Raw genomic sequence first — 26,301 nt, 5'->3', positions numbered from 1 at the left:
TTTTTGATGTTATATGTTTTCTAGACACATTGTATATGTGTATCTATATTCATGTGTGTTTCATTGGCCAATAATGTTTGTTTTTTATATTATAAAATTCGTATATTTTATCAATAGATTTTTTATTTTATACTTTGCATAGCTGATATATATTTGTGATATTTACCTAATGTTACCTAAAATTATCAAATTAGGTCTCAGGTGTTACACAGCACTGTTGATTATCTTTAGACATTGAAGACTTACTACAGAATGGTGCTCAGTCATTAGTCACACCCATACTGACAAGAAGAGTTGGTTTACAGAAGTAGTAGTTACATCTGAGAGGGTGGTTTTCAGGTTTCTATCCTCACTTCAGATTGGAGAATTTTACTCAGCAGCAAACATCTCATCAACCACTTAGGGATAAATTTACTAAGTGATGGCTTACAAGAGTCACCGCTTCTCCTCATATTTAAGCAGGGAAATTAAAAACAGCAAGACTATTCAAGGCAACATGCACTGAGTTTCTTTGAATAGTAATAACTTCCTAAATTTCCTGTTTGAACATGATAAGAAAGCCATTGCTTAGTAACTTTACCCCTATGTCTGACTTTAGCCTATACATTATCATTACAAAAGGCTACAGTGGGAAGTCAGAGCAAGAAATTCACTTTCATAATTAAAATTTCAATTTAGAAGTAATTTTAAAGGAGATTCTAAATAAGTCTCTAACTCTGTCTCAGATATTAGGGAATTGTTCCTATAAATCAATTATTAATGGATTATAAAATATTGATCTAGGATCAGTAGATACTGTAGATATGTCATATCTTGTATATGATAAAGTAATAGAGAAAAGGAACAAAATAGTAGCCATCACAAATAATTCACAACCATGAAAACTTTCCTAGAAACATTATATTAGTAGGTTTAAGTTATGTATCTAGGACACTGATGACATACAGCAAGTCTACCATGTGACCACATAAATGTATTGTGGAAGCATACTGTGAGTTTCACATGCTAGTAACTATGCTGTCAAATACATACAGAAATACATACACTCGTGGGCAAGCTATAAAATTGTTAAATGAAGTTATAAAAAAAATCAATATAGAAAACAAACAAATACTAAATAGTATTAATAAAAAGCATATACATATAAGAAAAATTGTTATTACTAGTTCATGGCTTAAATAGAAAGGTGATTTAATTATTATCAGACTGGTTCAGTGCTTACAACTGTCTTACCAATATATTGTATTGAGGTCCTCACTATGGGGGAGAGTTATTAAATCTTAGAGGGGTCTATTTACTAAGCCTTGGATAGAGATAAAGTGAACTGAGATAAATGGGTGGATTCAATTAGCTGAGAAGAGTCAAGGTCAGTGCAAATCGCAATGTTTTCACCTCATTCGCCTGTTTGAACGTGATGTTTTCTTCATGCGCGTCCCCACTTTTTGCCCTATTCAATTCCAAAACAGTCTAAAGTGCAGATAGGCGAATGTAGTTATTAGCAAAACTAGCGAAAAGTACAGCATATTTGGGGGAAATCAGTCTGTACCCCATAAAAAGCCCAACTGACCCTGGGAATCAATATAGAAGAGTATAAATAGCCCTAATAAAAGTATTTAGTGATCTTATATTGAGTCAAAGAGCTGTTATATGCATATTTGCATAAGTGTGTAAAAATTATATAATGCAATGTTTTTTTGAGAAAAATAAGTAATGTAGTTACATTTGGGGTACATGTAAATGGGTACTAGTATATTTTGGTGTCTCTTAAGTGAAGATTTAAAATAAAAATAAAAAATACACCTGCTGCAGCCTCTTGCAATCATAAAACACCTGTCTCTACCTTTTAGCCCCCCAAAAATACCAGGCCCCCTACTTTTTACCCATTTTCCAACACTTGTTAAGTTTTTGTCCCAAAACTTACGTGTTTTTTGGGGTGAATTAAGATATTTTTTTTGCCTAATTAGTCATTAGGGGGGTGTCCAAAGGGTTCTGAACCAAGTCCCCACATTTGTACCCCAAAATATGGATTTTGCACTTATTTTCTCCTGCCTTTTGCTGGAGAAGCTTTTTTGCCTGTTTTTGCCTATGGAGTTTTCTAGGCGCAAAATGACCTAGAATAGAATACGGCGATACTTTGAAAACAGGCAAAAACTCCAGATTGGCAAACACTTTTAGCTGATCTCGGATTTTCGCGATTAATTTAATCCGCCCCAAAGTATCAGCCTACCAGCTCCTAACTGTCATTTTTCAAACACAGCCTGTAACAAAGCAGTTAGGAGCTGATTGGCTGGTACTTTATCTCGGTTCACTTTATTTCCATCCAAGGCTCAGTAAATAGACCCCAGAGAGAGATAAAGTGGAGAAAGAAAGTACCAACTGATCGTCTTCTAACTGTCATTGTACAGGGGCTGTGCTAGAAACATGACAGAAGTTGGTTGGCTGTTACTTTATCTATAAATCTCCCCCATTATGATGATGTATTATTGCCAGCAGGATACACAGATTGCACTGACAAATCAGGCAGGTTACAGACCACTGCAATTTGAGGTAACTAAGAGTTTACCTTAAGAGACGCCTTTTTTGGCAGGTTGCTGGTGGTGGCAGCAGTAATGTCCTGTGTAGAGCTGGGGCATAATTCAGACTCCAACTACAAATAATAATATAGATAGGGGGCACAAAAAAACAAACATTGGAGAAAAGAGATAAAATATTTATTATAATTTGTATTTCAAACAAAATAAAATATTTAATATATATAGTAAAGCATGTACTTCATTTTAAACTATAACCAGCAGCATTAAAATTGTAGAACTGCATTTACCTAGACTAAAATACAGAATTTGTCTGTATACACTTTATTATCACTTGTCTAGAGCTCTCTGTCCTGCACGTGACACCGTTTGCCAATCTACCTGGTTCTACAATACACTATCTGACAATCTACCTGTTTCTACAATACACTATCTGACAATCTACCTGGTTCTACAATACACTATCTGACAATCTACCTGGTTCTACAATACACTATCTGACAATCTAGCTGGTTCTACAATACACTATCTGACAATCTACCTGGTTCTACAATACACTATCTGACAATCTAGCTGGTTCTACAATACACTATCTGACAATCTACCTGGTTCTACAATACACTATCTGACAATCTACCTGGTTCTACAATACACTATCTGACAATCTACCTGGTTCTACAATACACTATCTGACAATCTAGCTGGTTCTACAATACACTATCTGACAATCTACCTGGTACTACAATACACTATCTGATAATCTACCTGGTTCTACAATACACTATCTGACAATCTAGCTGGTTCTACAATACACTATCTGACAATCTACCTGGTTCTACAATACACTATCTGACAATCTACCTGGTTCTACAATACACTATCTGACAATCTACCTGGTTCTAAAATACACTATCTGACAATCTACCTGGTTCTACAATACACTATCTGACAATCTACCTGGTTCTACAATACACTATCTGACAATCTACCTGGTTCTACGATACACTATCTGACAATCTACCTGGTTCTACGATACACTATCTGACAATCTAGCTGGTTCTACAATACACTATCTGACAATCTACCTGGTTCTACAATACACCTTTGAATCTTGTTTAATAGAAAATGGATTTTGTTTTTGTTTTTTCAATATTTTCCTTATATAGATTGTCCTTGTACCAGATAACTGTCTAAGCTACCCTAAGTGACTAGTAAGGTCACCTAGCAAAAGTGGGTAGGCAGTGTTCTGCTCTTGGACATTACACTTGATGACTTTTCTTCCCTTTCTTCCACTTCATTATTTCTTTGGTTAAATCCTAAGGTGCAAAAATAGATTTTACCACTCAAATATAAAAAAAAATTAAAAAGGAGAAATTTGGGATTGCCAGCACTGGTGAAACCCAAGTGCTAGCACAAGCAAGCAGTATAAGATGGGTACAAACAAATTTTAAGAAACTTACCTCTTTTGCGAAAAGAGAATTTAGAGCATAAGCTGTACATGGCTGTATACACATCACATGTACAACATCAAATGCACAGCATGAACTGCACAACATAAACAGCATAACATGGAATGCATGACATCACAATGACTGCCATTTATGATCTCATACATGTTAAACAAAATTTGCATAATTTATGCAAGTGTTTACTATGTTAAAGAGAATGTACAGTATATCACTGCTAAATTACTATAGGCCTAAAAATTAAAGCATTAAACAGGCAAGACGTGGTCTACCTGTGGATAAAGACAGATAAAAGTTTAACTAAACACCTCACAATTCATATTTTTTAAATAAAATATTTACATCTTTTTTTAAAAAAAATATGTTCTCAACTATGAAAAAAAATTGTTTAGCCAGTAAAGTTAAGTAATAAGCCACATTTTTACACCCCAAATTGGCTACTGGGAGTATAGGCCAATCACAAATTATGGCTAACATTTAATATTATGGGTTGTATTCAATTATCGGTGATATTATCGCACCTGCGATAATATCACCGATTTTTCAGCGATATTATCACATCGGCGATAATTTATCGCAGATTTTTCATGTGAAAATGGAGAACACTTTTTTCCATTTTAAAAAAGGGGAACATATGCAAAATCCCTAATTTTGGGTAAAAATGTGGGGATTTCTTACAGAACCCTTTGGACAGCCCCCCTAAAGATACTTTAGTAAAAAAAAATTGTAAATTGTGTACTCTGGCGAAAAACGATCGCTGAGATTTCGGTCAAATTTATTCATTTATTTTTTTTTAAATGCGTTTAATGTATTTGGGCTGTTATTTCGGAGGGCCATAAAATGCGGCAAGTGTTTTAAACATTGCACGTGGCTGGCGCAGGCATTTTATTTGCGGTTTTAAAAAACCACCTGCACCAGCCACGTGCGATGTTTAAAACACTTGGCGCATCCTTATGGGCCTCCGAAATACCAGACCTAAAATGTTAAATGCATTTTACATGAAAAAAAAAATGTAGTAAGTTATTTGGCTCTCTGCATGTGATGTAGCATGGGCAGAGAAAACGGAGTTCATGCTCTGGGCGCCAGCTGTGGGCACTGTCCAGTGCGCATTAGAACTTTTTTTGTCTACAGTTGTAATGGATTGCTGGGGACACTTTCCCAACCCCTGACATAATAGAGAAGAGATGACTGGGGTTCCTGTGGGAACATCACATCTATAATATATAACTGGCCACATGCAGCCTCTCTCTGTTACAATGGGGTTGTAGCTTTATGTCCCCAGTCACTTGCTGTGGTTCTTTTAACTCCTACCTCCTCATTGAACTCTGCTTCCCCCCACTTTACCTATGCTCCCACCCCCCAATGATGTTTGCTCTACCCCAGTATTATCTTACCATATGGGCATGTGGGACCCCAGTATAGCTGAAATAGGTGACTGGAAAATGTTATTTCAAGACTGAATAATCCCCCTGCTATATATATGAAATTACATGTATTTATATAGGAACAATATATGTATGGTAAATCATATGTTAATTCATAATATATTTACACAATGTTAAATAGTTAAAAAAATAGTATTTTATTTATTTAAGTATAAATTCATATATTATGGACATGTTTATGTGAACGTATAGCACCACGTCTCTATGCCATTATATTGCTCAGTACTATATTTCCCCCCTCTAATAAAGAACTAGTGTACTCTTCCTACAGCCTGGACTATGTGGTGCTGTGGGAGGAGCTTGAGCCGGGGGCTCTCCTATTTAAACAGAAAAAGGAGGAAATCCCTGCTGATATGAGGACTGGGGGAAGGTTATATAAGGTCTGGCAATGGATCATTGGAGGAGGTGTGTCTGAGACCTGCGCTGTATCTCTTACCTCAGTGTCAGAAGAGACTTGTTGGCGGCATGACTGGATAGTCTGCGGGGACCGGAGCTCCGGAGTGACAGGACAGTACCGGGGTGAAGTGCTGTCTAGCTGCATCCCCTCAGGGAACAGTGCTGACTGAGAGGCAGAGAGTGGGAAGCAGATCCAGGTGGAGATGCATCAGAGCTCGGCTTTCTCCCTTCAGTGACCAGCTGGGTGTAGCAGTGTATGGAGGCCTGGCTCTCTCAGTCGGGGGTTGAGCTGGAGGAAGACCAGGGCGGTGCAGTGAGTAGTAAAGACAGCCTCCTCTAACATACTCACCATTTAGGCACAGCTCCCAGGGTCAGATAGGGGACCGGCTAATTACCCCTCAGCAAGGATACACGCAGCCTCATAAGAAGTAATAAAATAAATATCCAGGTTAGAGAACAACAGGAAAACTATATACAGTATAATCTTTCTCAGTTACAATCGCAGAGAGGGAATTAAACAAACAGGTAGAACTAAGTACAAGTGCAGAGACCAGAAAGGAAAGTCTTCAGTGTTATTGCAGGAGTCAGATGTTTATCAACGTTAATAGTAGGGGTAAGCGGGTTCGGATTTCTGAAATCCGAACCCCCCCGAGCCCCCCCGATCCGAGGCCGATCCGAGTCAGGCTCGACTTTTCCGCCTGACTCGGATCTAAAATCGAGGCAAAACGTCATCATCCCGCCTTCCGGGTCTCGCGGGTTTTGGATCCTATATAAGGTACCCGCGTCGGCGCCATTTTCTCACTCGGCTGAGGACAGTAAAGAGGGAGGGTGGGAGTTAGGGCTGGCTGGGCTTTGTAGTGTAGTGAAGTGTAGTGCAGAGTAGTGTTGTGCTGTGCTGTGCTGCGCTGTGCTGCTGTTGTCAATAGGGGCTGTGTCCACTACTTCAAAGTCCATAGGGGCTGGCTGGACTGTGTTGTGCAGTCAGTTGTCCATAGGGGCTGTGTCCACTCCAAAGTCCTGTGCAGTGTCCCAGTCCTAAAGGGGTGCTGTAGTGTTGTCCAGGGGGTGCTCTGTCTATCAGGGGTGCTCCCCCCAAGTGCTAAAAAAATATATATTTTTTCTGTTTGTGAATTGTGTGCGCAGTAGCCGCACGTGCATCAACAAAGTAGTGCCAAGCGTGCGCCTGTGTCATAAGTAAAGGGCCGGCTGGCTTGACCGTTAAATATCATATATAATATATATCAATATAACATAAATGGAGGACCAAACTTTCTCTGATAAAAATAAAATAGGGAAAGATCAAGAACCACTTCCTCCTAGTGCTGTTGCTGCTGCTGGGAGTTGTTCATCATCCCAGAGAGGAAGTAGGAACATCACTACTTTTACTAAACAATTGACCCTCCAACAGTCCCTAGCGATGAGGATGAAGTACGACAGCAGTCATCCTGAAGCAAAACGAACCCCTTAGGTTACAAGATTGTGATATTATCAACTTCTCCATAAGGGATAATCGGTTGCAGACTGTTTGATTTCATTGTAACTACTGATTATCATTATATCTTATTTATGCTGTATGATGACCATCTCATTTTGATTGCACGAATTAGCTGCCTAACATTAGTATATGGAGCTATATATACCTATCCTGGATTGGCATAAAAAGTTATTACTCAGAGGAGGACTATTATAATATGCATATGTATGAAATATTAACTTAGGAAACAGTTAACTTATAGGGCTATTATTACCAATTATATATCTCTCTGGTGTATGAAGGTTGCAATGTACATTTTAGTACTAGTATTATGAACCATTGTATTTATACTTAACAAAGATTCTATGGTTATGCACTAGAGTGCAAGAATTGCAATCTCAGATGCCTGCCACTATTTTTGCTTGAACACAAGAACCAGTCTATATGGTAATTGATTATTGATTTTCATGGTATCAAGCATACTGAATATTTTCGCCAGATTCTCTCTCATCACAATTGGATGGTAAAGGGATATAATAGGATATTATACTATATATCCAGTCCCACTTCTACTTTGTGTTTTATACACGAAGGCTAGACTTGATTTGTTAATACTGTGGTATAAATTATATGCTCTACAGTTATATATGGTACTAAACACCGTGGAGCTGATATTTCTCTTCTTTAAAAAAATATTTATATACCATGGTTTTTGTTTACTGTTGTCTGTCTGTCTTTGTCCTTTTTAGTGCATCCATCAATAAAGGTTACGTATTAAGTAATAATTTTTTGTATATGATCTATTAAGAATGCCCCCAAGAAGTAGTTTCTTTCTGCTGTCCTACTCTATAGGACAACCTTTTCAGGAAGTAGGAACACCACTACTTTTACTAAACAATTGACCCTCCAACAGTCCCTAGCGATGAGGATGAAGTACGACAGCAGTCATCCTGAAGCAAAACGTATAACTGAGGCCTTGACTGTGTAACCCTTAAGTTACTGACAGGGGTATGGTATATGGTCCCCTACGATAAATGTGCCTCCACCCAGATGATTACAGGTTGTCTGGGAAAACCTAATTAACTCTTTGGTGTAATACACTTATTAATATGAACTATAGTGTGGGTGTACAGTCATTCAATAAGCATAAGTTATATATCACATTTATTTCTTATATCATTTACCACCTTTACTCTGTTCTTTTTTGACAGATGTTCACTATTCCACGGCTCTCTGAGTGATACACAAGGTAAATGTTACTCAACAAGGACAGTTATTTCCTTTTAGAACACTTTTATACGTATTCATATAGCTTACACAGATGGTATTCATTTATAATGCAAAATTATATAGATGGTTGTGACATTAGCTATCCACCAATACATATATAGAGTCCAGTACTATTTTCATACCCAGTAGTACCTTGTAGATAAAGTCTGTCCTTTATACGTCCCTTTTTATTTAATGATATGATAATTTGGAATATATTAAAAGTCTCGGTTCTCCTCCTGTGCCTTTGTGTAAAGTCTCGGATGTAAATATATATATGTATTCCAAGTAAACTGGTATAAGAACACGTGGTATTAAACTCCTTTCCTGTAACAGAAACCCTCCTCCTGTGGTTATGGTGCAGAGCCAAAGCAGATGGCGATGTGCTATATAAGTACTACAATGTTTATAGGCTGCCAAGGTAAAATGTTAAATCCTGGCTTGGGCACACCCTTGATGCTAGGTTGAATGCTTTAGAAGCTGCTTCCATAAGGATTATAGTCCCAGCAGCTGTACTCATAAAGATAGTTCTCCCTATCGTTCAGCGACTATAAGCTGTTCCCTATGTAGATGCCTTCCCTCCTGATAATCCGGCATAGGGATAGCGATAGCCTGAATAAATGAGTATGCCCCTTATTATAATATATAGTATCTGAGGGGCTTAATAAATATACCAGAGTATTCTACTCCTCAGGGTTATTATGTCCCAATGCACTGCTGTAGTTATTTCTAGTGAGTATGTATTCTTGTTCTACTCACATCCTTCTCAGCGCTGCTTGAACTAAGGCTGGCCTCTCCTGCACAGCTGTGACTCTGACAGGCTGCTGCTGCTGCTCATTAGACACGTCAGAGCTCCGCCCCCGGCTTTGATTGGCGGCTGGCCGATCTCCTATTACTGGCCAGTAGCCGCTATGACAGCTTCCTCTGCCCCGTCTCCTGTGCGGCCAACAGCGATGGGAGGTCCTCGCTGACACTCCCCCGTCTTCAGGAGCCGGACCTACACCCGCCTACCACCAGCGGTAGTAGCGGCGGTCCTCAGCTCCACCGCAGATGCCCCTCACTGGCCCCGCTATCCACTGACCAGAGCGCCGGCTCCTGCAAGTCAGTGCGATGCGGGCACACAAGGGGGGAACAGCAGACTGGACTTGTGCGCCAGCACAGCCCTATATATATCTAAACTAGCGCCGCGCGACACTACCCTTCCCGCTCACAGCGCGAGCTCTCTCTCTGCTCGCGCTGCATCTGGAAACTTCCAGTCCTCACGCCCCCGGTTCTAATACAGCCCCTGTGTGTAAAAAGAAAAATCATCACTGCCTCTGCTGTGGCTTTACCCCGCCCCTCACAATCTACAGACCAAACCCTCAAATCACTATTAATCACATATGTCACATCAAATAACATAAACATTACTTATCAATACATTTATACATGTGGGTCAATTGCACCAGGGTGCCAAACAGCACTCCCAGTGCAACTAGGGGTCACAATCCCTAACATGTGTCTACCCTATATTATAATAGGGCTACATTATCTCCCCCTGATAATCTATGCAAATCCAATGAAAAGATTATCATCATCTACACTATTACTAGCAACTATTTATCCCCAAGTCCCAGAGTACCCAAAGTAGGGCCAAGTAAGAACTATGCTAGGATGTATTAATCTAGTCATTTCTTTAGGTTCCCCCAGACTATCATATGTCAAAATCAGGGGTGGCTTTATTTTCCTTCTGGGCCTTGTACTTCTTTCTAATTTTCCCACATCCACATCTTCAAAAACAGAGCAACTTTCTTGTAAACTTTTCTCATTCCTTTCCATAGGAAGTTCATTAACAGTTTCACAATTATTTATACTGTCCCCTACACTCCTTACTCTTTCTGGCTGATTCTCAGGTAAGTATTCCATTTGAAAAGGGTGTTCCATATAAAAGTATCCATGTCTCTCATTTTCAATCTCTTGTTCTTCAGTATCGCTTAAGTCCAAGTGGCTTAATTTTTGTTTTATCTCATTCTCTTTTGTTTTGTTTTTAGATGTCACCACCTCTAAAGGCTGAAAACGATCCAGTCTAACCTCATTTCCAATAGGAAGCAAGTGTTGCCTATGGTAAGTGTACATTTTGTTAGACCCGTCTTCTGGTGTAATTTTATACACCGGTAAATCTGAAAACTTTTCCACCACTACATAGGGTTCCTCCTTCCATCGGTTGGCTAGCTTAAACTTCCGAGGTACCCCTAATTGCCTGAGGAGTACTCTATCTCCAGGAGCTAGCTCCTGAGTGCGGACCCTTTGATCATACATGGTCTTATTCTTTTGTGCAAGCTTGTTGGCTGTTCTGGTGGCTAATTCAAATGCAGTTTGTAATTCCCTCCTAAGATTCTCTACATACTTGGTGTGGGAAATGGGTGATTTGGGATTTGGATTGATTCCCATACACACATCAATAGGGAGTTTAGCTTCCCTCCCAAACATTAAAAAGTAGGGTGATATCCCTGTGGATTCATTTTTGGTGCAATTATAGGCATGTACCAGTCTATTTATGTATTTCTTCCACTTATTCTTATCCAACGGATTCAAGGTGCCCAACATATTTAGTAACGTACGGTTGAAACGCTCTGGTTGGGGGTCACCCTGGGGGTGATAAGGTGTGGTTCTAGATTTTTTTATGCCACAAATGTTGCAGAGCTCTTTTATTAACTTGCCCTCAAAGTCTCTTCCTTGATCCGAGTGTAACCTATTCGGAAGGCCATAATGTACAAAATATTTGTCCCATAACGTGTTGGCCACGGTTAGAGCCTTTTGGTTAGGTGTCACGTAGGCTTGTGCGTATCGAGTAAAATGATCTGTTATCACCAACACATTGCACTTTTTTCCAGCATCTACTTCTAGGGTTAAATAATCAACACATACTAAATCCATTGGACCAGCACTTTGGATATGTCCCAATGGTGCTACTCTATTAGGTAAAGTTTTCCGTAGAACACAATTCCCACATGTTTTACAATAATTTTCAACTTCTGCTCGCATACCAGGCCAAAAAAACCTATCCGCCACTAACCCATAAGTTTTTTCTATTCCTAGATGGCCATGGTCATCGTGCAAGGCATGCATCACTGTCTTCCTATACTTATATGGTAGCACTATTTGGGATTTATTGTTTTTTTTTGTTTTGGAATCAAATCTGCATAAGAGTCCATTTCTTATAAATAGTCTGCTTCGTTGTTTTCGTAACAATTTAATTTCCCATGAGGTATTGGAAGAACTTGCAGAAATATCAGCATGTTGTTTAAGCTCTTCAAACAAAGGTCCTATCTCAGAATCTTTCAATTTTTCCCTTTGCAATTTCCTATGATCCACCTTGGGCACTCCTTCTAACTCGTCTATACTTAACCAGCAATATGAGAGAGTTAGGACTTTCTCAGAGGCCCCTAAACTGCTAACCATATTTTGGCAGCTTTCAATGTCTATTCTCATGTTGTGGCACATTCCCTTAACATCCCCAGCCGGCACCTCTATCCATTCTTCTTTTATCTCCTCAGCCACTTGATTTGGAATTCTGGATAAAGAGTCAGCATCGGTGTTATTAACACCAGGCCGGTATTTCAGCTTAAAGTCATAGAGAGCCAATGCTGATAACCACCTATGCCCTGTAGCATCCAGTCGGGCAGTGGTTTGAATGTAAGTTAACGGATTATTATCCGTGTGTACCACAAAAGAAACACCATATAGATAATCGTGGAATTTGTCCACAACACACCATTTTAATGCTAAAAACTCAAGTTTGTGAGTAGGGTACCTTTTCTCACTGGGTGACAATCCCCGACTTACAAATGACACAGGCCTTAACTGATCTTGTTGGGTCTGGTATAATACCCCCCCTATCCCTTCTTGGGAAGCATCCGTATGCAAAGTATAGGGTAGCAGGGGGTCAGCATACGCTAAAACGGGCGCCATTGTTAGACAGGTTTTAAGTTTCGCAAACGATTCGTCACATGCTTGGGTCCATCTGTTCCCAAAGGGCTCGTTTGTTTGGTGGTATAATTTGAGCTCTTGCGGAGATTTCTTTGGAGAATTACCTGTAGGTGGGTACCCTTTAGTCAGGTCTGTCAAGGGCATGGCTATTTTAGAATAGTTAGGTACAAATCGGCGGTAATACCCGCAAAATCCTAAAAAAGAACGTAGTTCTTTCAGTTTTGTGGGTATGGGCCAATTATTCACAGCTTCAACTTTTGAAGGATCTGTGGCTATTCCATGCCTGCTGACGATATGGCCCAAGTATTTCACCGACTCTTGACACAGTCAACACTTATCTAACGACAGTTTTAACCCTCCTTCTTCCAGTCGGTCAAGGACTTTCAATAATCTTTGGTTATGTTCTTCAAGAGTATGTCCAAAAATTATTATGTCGTCTAAATAAACAATGGCTTCCCTATAGTTCATGTCTCCCATGATCCGATCCATTGTTCTTTGAAATGTGGCCGGAGCCCCCTTGATACCCTGGGGCATCATTAAGAATTCAAAGAAACCCAAGGGGCATATAAACGCGGTTTTCTCCCGATCTTTTGGGCACATGGGTATTTGGTAGAACCCACTTCGGAGGTCCAATACAGAGAACCAAGTACTCCCTTGTAAGCAATCTAAGACTTCATCAATTCGTGGCACCACATATTGGTCTGGCACAGTCCTCTGATTCAACGTCCTGTAGTCTACGCACATGCGTACATCACCATTTTTCTTTCGTGCAATCACTATCGGAGACGCATATGGGCTGCGGGACTCTATTATTATTTGATTCTCTAGTAACCCCTTTAAATGAATTCTGACGTCATCAAAATCTGCAGGTGGAATTCGCCGGGAACGTTCTCGGAACGGTGTTTCATCCGTCAACTTGATTTGATGTTCTGCCCCTTTTGCTATTCCCAAGTCCCATTCCCCTAGAGAGAAAACTGATCTCCTTCTTTCTAACTCACATATTAAGTATTCCATATCTGAGAGGGAAATGTCGCTATGGCGGAAGCACTCAGTAAACCCACTCTGTTCATCACACTCTACACCTCCCATCCCTGTCTGCACATTCCATGTATTAACTGAAGGTGTTGCCTCATTTTCTTGACACCATTCAGCAAGCCTGTTATATAAGTTGGTGTTGGTTCCAATTATAATAGGAAATTCACTTCTCCCTCCTGGGATTTCCGGGCATATTAGGGCAATAAACGGTATCTGAACCTCTTTGCCATCAGCACTGGTCACTTCCAATATTACATGGACATACCCCAGATAAGGGTATTTCTCTGTACTTAAACCCCAAATTACTAGTCCAGTTAAAGGCTTGATGGGGATTTCAAACATATGTTCCCGATACCATGATTCAAAAATTATAGACACCTGGGAGCCACTGTCTAATAATACATTTACCTTTGCAGACACAATTGGGGTGGGTCCTACTAAGCCTTCAGGTAGAACGCCATTCCACCAAGTGTTCCCCATAGCGCATGTACTAATTTCTAGGGGGCCTGTGAGGGGGTCACAGACCTCCCCCGTCCGTTTCCCAGCTCCCTGAGATCTCTGCCCTGTTCAGGATTTGGATGAAAATTTTCATTGTGTACAATATTTTGGGGGCATTCATATGATAAATGTCCCCTTCTTCCGCATCTATAGCACCCCCTATTTATAGGCCGGACTCCTCGGCCCATTCCTCTACTTGAAGTGATAGGAGTGTTCACCCCTCGTCGGGTTGAATTGGCACTTTGTGAGGCTATGAACCTATCTATTTTTTCATTCTGTTCTTCCATCATTTTAAGTATTTTTGACTCAAAGGACGGGGTTTCTACGGCGGGTACTACCACTTTTACTTTTTTTACAGTGTTTTCTCGCAATTCTATCATTGTTTCCTCCAGCTTAACGTCTTTCATTAATTCATTAAAAGTCGGGGGTGGTTTCCGTACTTCCGAATATCTAAGTTTTTGGGCTACAGGGTCTGATGTTAGAGCACCCCTCAGTAACTGCCTCATTCTACTCTCATCAACCTCTTCTTTTTTTATTCCATCTTTCTCCACTATTTTATACAAAAGCTTGTCCAATCTAAACAAGTATGTGCTCAATTTCTCTCTTGGCTCCTGGAATGTGTGATGGAGCCTTGAGGTTAGATCACCTACATCTTCCAGTGTCCCGTATGCATAGTCTAATGCTTCGAAATAGATTTCTAGAGTGGCATCAGGATTGCTCCTCCTAGCGGCTTGAATGACCCCCATGGCAGGTCCCCTCAAGCTTTCAACTACCGTTTGTATTTTTATGTGATCAGGGCATTTCCACTCTTCAGTCTGTTGCACAGCCGCCTCTTTCCATGCATCATATTGTTCTTCCCCAGCAGGTACTGGTTGTATACCAGAAAAAACTCTTAATCTCCTATATCATGCTAGTATAGCCGGTCCCCATATCTCCTCTACTACATTCTCTATCTCTCTGAGGATTAGTCCCTTGTCCTCACCTGTAACCACAGAGGGTGCTCTGCTGGTACAGGATTGGACATCATCTACTCAAATTCTTCACCCTGCATCTTCATCCCTTATCTCTATAGGGTCTGTAAGATCCCCATATAATACTCAACTCCTCTCTGGAGCAACTCCATCCACCTGCCTTCCCAGGCCCCCTTTCTCACAAATTGAGCCATATTGGCTAATAAGCTAAATCTGCATCTGCCCTGCACCTGAGTTTATAACTCGCATCTCAGCAGTGCGCCTCCAAATGTAACCCTTAAGTTACTGACAGGGGTATGGTATATGGTCCCCTACGATAAATGTGCCTCCACCCAGATGATTACAGGTTGTCTGGGAAAACCTAATTAACTCTTTGGTGTAATACACTTATTAATATGAACTATAGTGTGGGTGTACAGTCATTCAATAAGCATAAGTTATATATCACATTTATTTCTTATATCATTTACCACCTTTACTCTGTTCTTCTTTGACAGATGTTCACTATTCCACGGCTCTCCGAGTGATACACAAGGTAAATGTTACTCAACAAGGACAGTTATTTCCTTTTAGAACACTTTTATATGTATTCATATAGCTTACACAGATGGTATTCATTTATAATGCAAAATTATATAGATGGTTGTGACATTAGCTATCCACCAATACATATATAGAGTCCAGTACTATTTTCATACCCAGTAGTACCTTGTAGATAAAGTCTGTCCTTTATACGTCCCTTTTTATTTAATGATATGATAATTTGGAATATATTAAAAGTCTCGGTTCTCCTCCTGTGCCTTTGTGTAAAGTCTCGGATGTAAATATATTTATATGTGTTCCAAGTAAACTGGTATAAGAACACGTGGTATTAAACTCCTTTCCTGTAACAGAAACCCTCCTCCTGTGGTTATGGTGCAGAGCCAAAGCAGATGGCAATGTGCTATATAAGTACTACAATGTTTATAGGCTGCCAAGATAAAATGTTAAATCCTGGCTTGGGCACACCCTTGATGCTAGGTTGAATGCTTTAGAAGCTGCTTCCATAAGGATTATAGTCCCAGCAGCTGTACTCATAAAGATAGTTCTCCCTATCGTTCAGCGACTATAAGCTGTTCCCTATGTAGATGCCTTCCCTCCTGATAATCCGGCATAGGGATAGCGATAGCCTGAATAAATGAGTATGCCCCTTATTATAATATATAGTATCTGAGGGGCTTAATAAATATACCAGAGTATTCTACTCCTCAGGGTTATTATGTCCCAATGCACTGCTGTAGTTATTTCTAGTGAGTATGTAATCTTGTTCTACTCACATCCTTCTCAGCGCTGCTTGAACTAAGGCTGGCCTCTCCTGCACAGCTGTGACTCTGACAGGCTGCTACTGCTGCTGCTGCTCATTAGACACGTCAGAGCTCCGCCCCCGGCTTTGATTGGCGGCTGGCCGATCTCCTATTACTGGCCAGTAGCCGCTATGACAGCTTCCTCTGCCCCGTCTCCTGTGCGGCCAACAGCGATGGGAGGTCCTCGCTGACACTCCCCCGTCTTCAGGAGCCGGACCTACACCCGCCTACCACCAGCGGTAGTAGCGGCGGTCCTCAGCTCCACCGCAGATGCCCCTCACTGGCCCCGCTATCCACTGACCAGAGCGCCGGCTCCTGCAGGTCAGTGCGATGCGGGCACACAAGGGGGGAACAGCAGACTGGACTTGTGCGCCAGCGCAGCCCTATATATATCTAAACTAGCGCCGCGCGACACTATCCTTCCCGCTCACAGCGCGAGCTCTCTCTCTGCTCGCGCTGCATCTGGAAACTTCCAGTCCTCGCACCCCCGGTTCTAATACAGCCCCTGTGTGTAAAAAGAAAAATCATCACTGCCTCTGCTGTGGCTTTACCCCGCCCCTCACAATCTACAGACCAAACCCTCAAATCACTATTAATCACATATGTCACATCAAATAACATAAACATTACTTATCAATACATATATACATGTGGGTCAATTGCACCAGGGTGCCAGACAGCACTCCCAGTGCAACTAGGGGTCACAATCCCTAACATGTGTCTACCCTATATTATAATAGGGCTACAACTGCTATGTTGGTGTTAGACGTGGGTCCGGTATCCGCCATTAGTGCAGTGGGATTTAGACAATTGATGGAGGTAGTGTGTCCCCGGTTCCAAATCCCATCTAGATTCCACCTGCATCCTCAAAGCAGCAGCGACAAGCGTGCGTCTGTCTGTTAAAGGGTGGTGTAACCCTCAAAGTGCGCTCCACAAACAATAAAAAATTCTTATTTTTTTTTCTGTCTTTGTGAATTGTGTGGGCTGTAGCCGCACCTGCATCCTTAAAGCAGCAGCGACAAGCGTGCGTCTATCTGTTAAAGGGTGGTGTAACCCACAAAGTGCGCTGCACAAACAATAAAAAACTTCTTATTTTTTTTTCTCTCTTTGTGAAATGTGTGGGCTGTAGCCGCACTTGAATCCTCAAAGCAGCAGCGAGAAGCGTGCGTCTGTCTGTTAAAGGGTGGTCTAACCCTCAAAGTGCTCCAAAAAATAAAAAACTATTTTTTTTATGTGTTTGTGACTTGTGTGCGATGTAGCCGCACGTGCATCAACACAGTAGCAGCGCCAAGCGTGCGCCTGTGTCATAAGTCAAGGGCCGGTTTGGACATCTGGTCCGGACTGAAGGACGTGCCAACAATTTCTGACACGTCTACTGTCACTGCATATGATACTGTCCTCAAAGCAGCAGCGACAAGCGTGCGTCTGTCTGTTAAAGGGTGGTGTAACCCTCAAAGTGCGCTCCACAAACAATAAATCCATCTTGCACCTCTTTTTTTTTCTTTGCAGTATGTACTGTTTGGGGCCTAGTTTTTCAAACTGCCATCCTGTCTGCCACTGCAGTGTCACTCCTAGCTGGGCCACGTGTTTGTGCCGCCCACTCGTGTCGCTTAGCATAGTCATCCAGCTACCTCGGTGCAACCTTTTGGACATAAAAACACTATTGTGAGGTGTGAGGTGTTCAGAATAGACTGGAAATGAGTGGAAATTAAGGTTATTGAGGTTAATAATAGCATAGGAGCAGAAAAACCCACACATTCTGTGATTTTAGCTGTTTTTATGCTTTTTTTAAAAAAAATACAGATCCAAAACACAAAACCCAGAACCCAAAACACGGAAGGGTGGTTTTGGCAAAACCAATCCAGCTCCAAAACACGAAGAAAGATCCAGATCCAAAACCAAAACACAAAACACGAAAAGTGGCCGGTGCACACCCCTAGTTAATAGCTGTTTAATTGAGCTCGTTACAGGCAGTAGAAATAACATTTGCCTCTCAGAGATGGACAGCTCCATTCACTGTGTAGTAAAACCAACAGTTTAGGAAAAGCATCTTCAAACGTCATCCCGGCCACTCGTTTGCAAACACTATTTAACAATAAACAATCACTTGCATGTAGTGATAATGCTCAGGTGTAATGTGAAAGTTTGGAGTGACACATGTTCGCTGCTTTATTTAAAACTTATCACTCTGTCTCCTAACACTGCTTAGTAAATACACTTAATGTGTTATCACTGACCTTCTTGTTCACATTAGTGACAGTGTGCCCTTATTCTCTTTTATTGGTGGATATTTTGCATTGCAATATTGTTGGTATATGTGTTATGAACCCATTTCTTAACAGCCGTACAGACTGCAGCAGACAGTGAATGGCTGTCAGCTTGCCGATTGGTGGATGGCTGTAGCTATCCACCAATCAGAGTGCTGATAGCCAGTCACTATATGGAAGTATGTGGAAAGATGGCATGAAAACGAAGGAGGGGTAAGTATTGGACGGTGGAGGCTGTGGGTTTCCAATTCTAGGGGCCCCAGTGCATTGCTCTGCCCAGGGCCTAAGATGCTGTTAAGATGGCCCTGATGTACCCAGATGATATTTACTTTGTCCCCTCACTGAACTCTGCTCCTTCCCCCAACTGTTCCTTGTTCTTTTCCCACACTGCCCACTGCTTCTTCCCCCCACTGAGCCTCTGCCCCACCACTTTTTCACTTCTTTCCAACTTTATAGAAATAAAAGCACACATCTAGTAAGCTTCATGCCAGTATAAGTGATAGATTTTTTTGTAAATCAATATTTATTTTTTTTAAATGTAATATTTGGGGCACTTATTTTTTTATTAGTATAGTAAAAACTTTAAAATATCAGACAATTACATAGCATATGTATATTATAGTAGATACAAGCTTCTTAAGTGGATAGCTTCTGCTTCATACGATGCTCTGGAGAAGCAACAGAGGCAAAGCAGATCGAACAGAATACATGTTGGAAGGTAGGTGCCTGTCAAATTAATGACACTTCACTTTTTCATGTGCCATTGGCCCTTCAGTCTTCTGTAAGGTGCTGAGGACAGGGGTGGAAAGGGAGGAGGGGGGGACAATAAAAATTAATCTTTGTTTTATTATTTTGGTTTTGGTGGCGACGAATTATGTTGGAGCAATCACTAAATCATTGAATCAATATGGTTTTATTTTTTTCCTGTTGGGACAATGTGTGTCTTTTTTTTCCCTGTCAGGGACAATGTGTGTGTTTTTTCTGGGGCTGGCCAGGTCCATAAGCACAATGATAAAACCAAAGACAGAGAAAGGGTAGTATGAATACAGGATAAGATAGAGAGAATCCCTATGGTTCATAACGATGGATCCCACAGGGGTGAGTAGGGAGCAAACAGCATGAGCCATTAGAGTGTAACCACTAAGTGGGCAGACAGACAGAAATGACAGATGATGAAGTACCAGATCACCAATTGTGTCTGCTGTCAACTTTTGGAATGCCCCCACTCTCCAACTCCAATGTGTATAGAATTATGTTAGTATTCACAGCTTGCTGAAAGTTTAACAGTATTTATTACACTGGGGATATGAAGGAATATAATATGATTGGGAGCCATACAGGCTGGAAAGAAAAATGGGATTGCACACTGTTTACAAAAAGTAACAGGAACTGAGAATTGCACATGTGTTGCAAAGAGTCAAATGAGCTGAGGATTGCACAGTAAATATTTAAGGATTTGTAAATGGAAATTCCTTATATTTAAATACTGACCTAAGGATTAGTACAATTCCTTTTTTTCTGAATATCAAATTATATTTTTATTATCTATATTTTTAATCTATCATTAATATTGAATTTAATTTAAATAAAAGAACATTAGGTAAGTGATGTTGGATTCAGAGGATATCGTTGGAGGGGGGTATAAAACATTCCCAATAAGAGAATAGGGTAACAAAATCAATCATGGTTAGAATCATAATGATAACTAAATATTTCACTAAGCATACAAGTTAAGGCAGTTCAACATTAAAGGATTTATTTAAGACAAAAGGTAAGACATTGAATGAAGGTTGGACTTGAAAATGTCGCACCCTCTTTGTCAGAGTAGAACTTGTGCCAGGAACACCACATCATCAAGGGTGACCTTGATTTCAAAATGATAGTGAACCTTAGATACAATCCTAGCAATGGAGGGGAAAGAATTAGACTTCCAACATTGAGTCATGGCCATTCTGGTCACCACCAAAATATGAACCAAAATGGGGACAGAAGGGGTAAAAATAAAGAGGAGCACCCACCCCGGCTCTGGGTGCACAGTTCTGCTGAGAACTAAAGATTTCAAGATTTCAATTTAAATACTTCCTGTACACAAAAATGTGGTATAATGTGCAAATAGTGCCACACTTATGCTGTCAAAATTTGGAGCTGTGGGACCAGATAGTATGCAGCTTATTAGGTGTAAGATATAACCTATGAAGCAATTTCAACTGCATCTCTGAGTGGTACAGACATTGCGACATACAGTAGTATAAGCAGTCTGATAGATACCCTCCCTCTGGGCATTAAGAGTGTTCTATGGAGAGCTGACTCCAACTTCTCTTCAACTGCGGTAAAAGGTGACAGTGTAATGATTGTCTGGGGGACCAGAAGACCAACATACCTTAAGGAGAGAGACACCAGGAGACGTAGGGTGAAATCAAAGTAAGTGGCTTTATTTTCACAAAAAACAGGCAAAAACATATAAAAGAATAGTCCAAAGTAGGAACGGTATGGCTGAACGGCAATGGTACGGCTTGAACACTAATGGTTCAGCTAGGGAGCTAATGGTGTGGCTAAAGAGCCGATGGTGTGGCTAAGGTGCCAATGATGTGGCTGGAAAGCAAGTAAAGTGGTCCGGAGGCCGATGATGGGGCTTGGGAGCCGATGATGTGGCTTAAGAGCCATTGGTGCGGCAAGGTACCGACGATGTGGCTGGAGAGCAAGTAGAGTGGTTGGAGGCCAAAGTTGCGGCTTGGGAGCCAATGATGCGGCTTAGGAGCCATTGGAGCAGCTTGGAAGCTGGAAAACAATCTGTGCACTGGTGCGGCTTGGAAGCCAGGAGACAGTCTGTGCACTGGTGCGGCTTGGAAGCCAGGAGGCAGGCTGTGCAATAGTGCGGCTTGGAAGTTGGGAAACAGTTTGTGTACTGATGTTTAGACAGTATAACTGGCACACAGTGCAGGGCTGGCTGTAACTTAAGATAAGCAGGACCCAATCAGTGCCGTCTCCAGCAGAGAGTAATTCCTAATCACAGGCTGATGTGCACTTGAGATCTGCAGAGAGGCAGGTGATTAGTAACACCTAAAATAAAAACACAGACAGGAATAACAGGCTATGAACTGAACACAGACAAAACAGGATTAGATACAGTCTCCAGTAGTGACCAAGACTGGGAACTGCCACCAAGATGATCCGCTACCTGCGGATCCTAACAGTGAGATATCTGTAAAGAAAGGAGATGGTGATTCTGGATGCTCTCATAATAAGCTTGGACCACAGATGAGAAGGTGGCACACAGAGAACATGGGGTACTTTGTTCACAGTCAGTAGCCAGTGCCTGATGTGTAGGTTTTTAAAGACATCTGTCCACCGCAAGTGGAATTGGTCACATATGGCCTGATTAGGTCTGGGAATAGAGTAAGAAATAGCAAATAACTGTGTACCTGGACAAACCATGTTGCAATACAAGGGTTGCATATACATACATTATTTTTGCATGGTAAATCCTGGCTGTTTTTGCATGTAGCTCTCAAATGCTGGATAGCTTTATTTTTATACTGCAATTTAGATGTTAGATTGGACGTACCCCTCCCAAATCTAACTTTCTCTGCACATTTTAAAACTGCCCCACTTGCAGTGCAACATGGTTTTACCAAGGTGCACATTTACTTGCTCTTTCTTACTATATTCCCAACTCTAAAACAGGCCTAAGGAGACATTGGCCTATATATTCAAAGCGACGGCTTTAAACAGGAAAATTTACAGTGGCACTCGCATTCAGTGTAAAGCACGCTGGGCTTTTTACATTGAATGTAAGTGCCGCTTTAAATGTTCAGCTCCAACCTGCTAAGAAGCAGCCGCCACATTGTTTAAAAAGGTCTGCATCAAGCCGAGCTAACCGATCCCACACTACCACTTCATACACAATAGTCATCAACTGATTACACATTGGGTATTATTATCATTGTTATTATTATCCTTTATTTATATGGTGCCACAAGGGTTCCGCAGCTCCTAACAAAGTACATAAACAGTTGAGCAGAACAAGAGAACAGTGACTTACAGTACAAGACATTGCAAGACAAGTACATATTATATGAACTAGGGATGAGCGGGTTCGGTTGCCTGAGAACCGAACCCACCTGAACTTAGGGGATCCGAGTCAGCTCGGGTTTTCCAGCCTGACTCGGATTTGAAAACAAGGCATAATGTCATAATCCGACTGTCTGATACTCGCGGGTTTTGGATACTATAAAGGTCCAGCGATCGCCGCCATTTTTTATTCTGGTTGTGGAGAGTGAAGAGGGAGGGAGCTGGGAGCTGTGCTGTGCTGCTGTGCACAGGGGCTGGCTACAGTTGTGTTGCTTAAGGGCTGGTTGTTGTCCATATAATGGGCTGGCTGGCTGTTGTTGTGACGGAGGTTGTCCTGTCCATCCATAGGGGTTGGTTGTCTGTTGTCCATATATATAGGGGCTGGCTAGCTTTTGTCCTGTCCACAATCACTAGTGTCATCCCGGCAGCACTAAGCGGGGTCTGAGCACCCTGTGCCGGCCCAGTACATAGCGCCCTGTAATCACGCGTGGCACAGCCGCACATGACTGAAATTTGGGGTGTTGCCTCATTTCCATAGGCCGCGCCCTTTGCATGATGTTGTTTGGAGGCTGCGGTGGTGGGGGTCCCCAACCTCCCAATTTGACCACCCGCAGGTCACTTCGGCCCATGGGTGGAACAGCGGGACAGTACCGTCCCACCGAAATCGGGATGTTGGGGAGGTGTGCGTCCTCTATGGGTGGCGCCCTTGTGCGACTGCACTGGTCGAACACCCTTAGAGCTGGCCCTGCTAAGTGCACTTCAGTGCCCTGAAGTACGCAATCATGTGTACGATCGCTGGTGTCATCCCGGCGGCACTAAGTGCACTTCAGCGGCCAGAGCACTCTGCCCAGTGTACCACTGCTGGTGTCATCCTGGCGGCACTCAGAGCAGCCCAGTGTCTCCTTGCCAAGTTCATCCAGCCCTCAAGGCTGCTGCACAGCCTGAAGGCCACCTCACAGCCCATAGGCTGTGACTCCTTTCAGTGACTGTTGTTATGGGTCCTCAGGCTACAACCAGCCCAGAGGCTGCTACTGGCCCAAAGGTCGCACCTCATCCTACTGGACCTCAGGTCACAACCAGCCCAGAGGCTGCTATCGGCCAAAAGGCACCTACTGGCCCTCAGGCCACAATCACCCCAGAGGCTGTTACCGGCCCAAAGGTCGCACCTTAACCTATTGGCCCTCAGGCCACAACCAGCCCGGGCTGTTACCTGTCCAAAGGCCGCATCTCATCTTACTGGCCCACAAGCCATAGCAAACTAGGCACCTCCAGCCCTGAAGGCTGCTTCCGACCCAAAGGCCGCATCTCATCCTACTGGCCCACAGGCCATAGCCTATAAGTTATCTTCAGCCCTCAAGGCTGCTACATAGCTGCATCAAGCCAAGGTATACCGGCCCTCAAGGCCGTAGCGGGACTAATACCCAATTGTTAGACTTGAGCCTTGGCACAAACCAATCATTTCAGCCACAAGTGGCAGTCCCTGTCGCTGAAGTGATTGGTTTGTTAAACTGTGAATGTCCTGTTTCATATACACAACATAAGGGTGGGTTGGAGGGTCCAAGTTGTCGAATCTGGATAATTGGCTGAGACAAGATCAGTTTAAAATTGGATCGCAATGACGCCATCTTGCGACTGGCCACAAGATGCCATCTTGGAATTGAGATCGCAAGATGCCATTTTTTGAATGGCCGCCCAAGCACCATTTTAGATAAACTCACACTTTAGTACATGTGGCGATATTACTATTAGCATCATGCGATTGCATCTTACACCATTTCTCATACACACATTAATACGCACAATTGCGCTGTTAACTAGTCGCATATTAGTGAATGCATAAGATCTTGTATGAAAATGCCGAATATTAGCTTCATGCATGTGCATCTGCCCCAATTTAACTAGCGTCTTTACTTCAATCCCCACATACTCACACATTACATATTCACATACAATGTTCCATAAGCTTTAAGGTATAAGATTCAAGTATGCTCATTTACTAAAATTGCTATGAAATAAAGATTATTTTGTAACTAAGGTTTTATATGTGATAAGTAAGCCATGTTTGGTATTGTACTGATGCGTACTCTCTCAACAGTATTCCGGTAACATTGATGTAGAGATCACAACAGGCATTCTCAACTTATGGACCGCAGAGACTTCAAGCAACAAAATATAGATTATATGACCAATTGTTAGGATTTGCATGAGGCGGGAAACCAGAGACCACCAGTTGTTAGTGGCTGGACTGTGCCTATTTGATCCCACCTGTTAGATGCCTTGTAACATATGCCCTCTCCTTTAGGACCAATGGTATTAGCAACTAACTTCTCTATTGTGTTGTCTATTTCTGGGGGGTATAAATATGTGTGCTCTGACCCTGGGTTTCTAGTCTTCGTGCTGAATGCTGATTGATGGGGGTTTCTTGCTGATGCCTACATCTGGTCCAGAAAGCGCTGCTTATGTATAACTGTACTTGGGTCTGTATAATTCTTTTGCGCTAGAATTGTATTTAAGATCATAGCGTGTAACTGACTGTACTTTTACTTGAATAATACTTTGTGCTTTGGAACCACAGGTTCTAGGTCTGGAGTCTTTATTTACTGTATGACTGCATACGCAAAATAGCATCATCCTTAGAGGTTTATAGGCAGGATATTAGAAGGTGTAGGCAGGGGTGTATAGAGGTTCAAAGGAAGTATCGTTAGTTGGGGGCTCATAGTGAAGTCACTTACCCACTCACATGGCACATATGGTTATCGATATCTCACCAAAGGGTGGAGTGGCCACAGGCAGGGTTTACCTGCAACCGCTCGGTGCTGAGAGTTCGCTACCCGTTTTTGTGTGAGCCAGGGATGCTGACTAGAATCCAGGGACAAGAGAGGAAAAAGATTGTTTTCCTTTGTTGATAGAACCTAACATTTAAAGGGGTGCCGCAGTATTGAACACGTGGCTGAGTCGCAGTTTTGCGCACAGTAAAGACGCACTTTTGTGTACACAGCTAAAGGTTGTCATACGGTTGTGTGGTAGTCGCATTATTGTGTAGGCGACTGGTTGTTTTTTTTTTTAGCAAGGTATGTGTAAATTGGTGAGAGCATACTGGTGCACACCGGGTTTTTCTTCTCAAGCTGAAAAGAGAGCAATGTCCTGTCTGACCTGCTTGAGGAAAAACATTGGGAAAACGATCCCTACTGAACCATCCCACAATCAATACAAATGATTTCATCCAATTACCACCCTGCAGGAATCTCAAGTATGTATTAGTGTGCACTGATGTGTTTTCCAAATGGGTTGAGGCATACCCAACTGCCACTAATACTGCTGTGTTTACTGCCAAGAAAATTGTTCAGGAGTTTGTGTGCAGATACGGTATCCCTAAAATTATCGAGAGTGATAGGGGTACTCATTTCACAGGTGATGTTTTTCAAAATATGTGTAAGCTGATGGGTATTAATAGTCGACTTCATACCCCCTACCGACCACAAGCCAGTGCAAAGGTGGAGAGGATGAATGGTACTATTAAAAACAAATTAAGTAAAATCGTGGCAGAGACTGGACTAGGATGGCCA

General features: G+C 41.9%; 1 protein-coding gene across 1 annotated transcript; it reads right to left on the bottom strand.

The window, feature by feature from the left end:
- Nucleotides 1-14,082: 14,082 nt before the first annotated feature.
- LOC148532441 (paraneoplastic antigen Ma3 homolog) lies at nucleotides 14,083-14,829 on the bottom strand. Its single transcript, XM_088467827.1, has one exon. The coding sequence runs from the start codon at nucleotides 14,827-14,829 to the stop codon at nucleotides 14,083-14,085; it is 747 nt and encodes a 248-aa protein (XP_088323953.1).
- Between the last annotated feature and the right edge of the window lie 11,472 nt (nucleotides 14,830-26,301).

Source organism: Taudactylus pleione, unplaced genomic scaffold (assembly GCF_031769625.1).
Source record: "Taudactylus pleione unplaced genomic scaffold, aTauple2 ptg000077l, whole genome shotgun sequence".
Taxonomy (NCBI): Eukaryota; Metazoa; Chordata; class Amphibia; order Anura; family Myobatrachidae; genus Taudactylus; species Taudactylus pleione.
The sequence above is the reverse complement of the archived record's forward strand: the minus strand, read 5'-3'. Positions and strand labels throughout refer to the sequence as shown.

Coding starts and splice junctions, on each gene's coding strand:
- LOC148532441 (XM_088467827.1), bottom strand. CDS start 14,829: ATGGGGGTCATTCAAGCCGCTAGGAGGAGCAATCCTGATGCCACTCTA.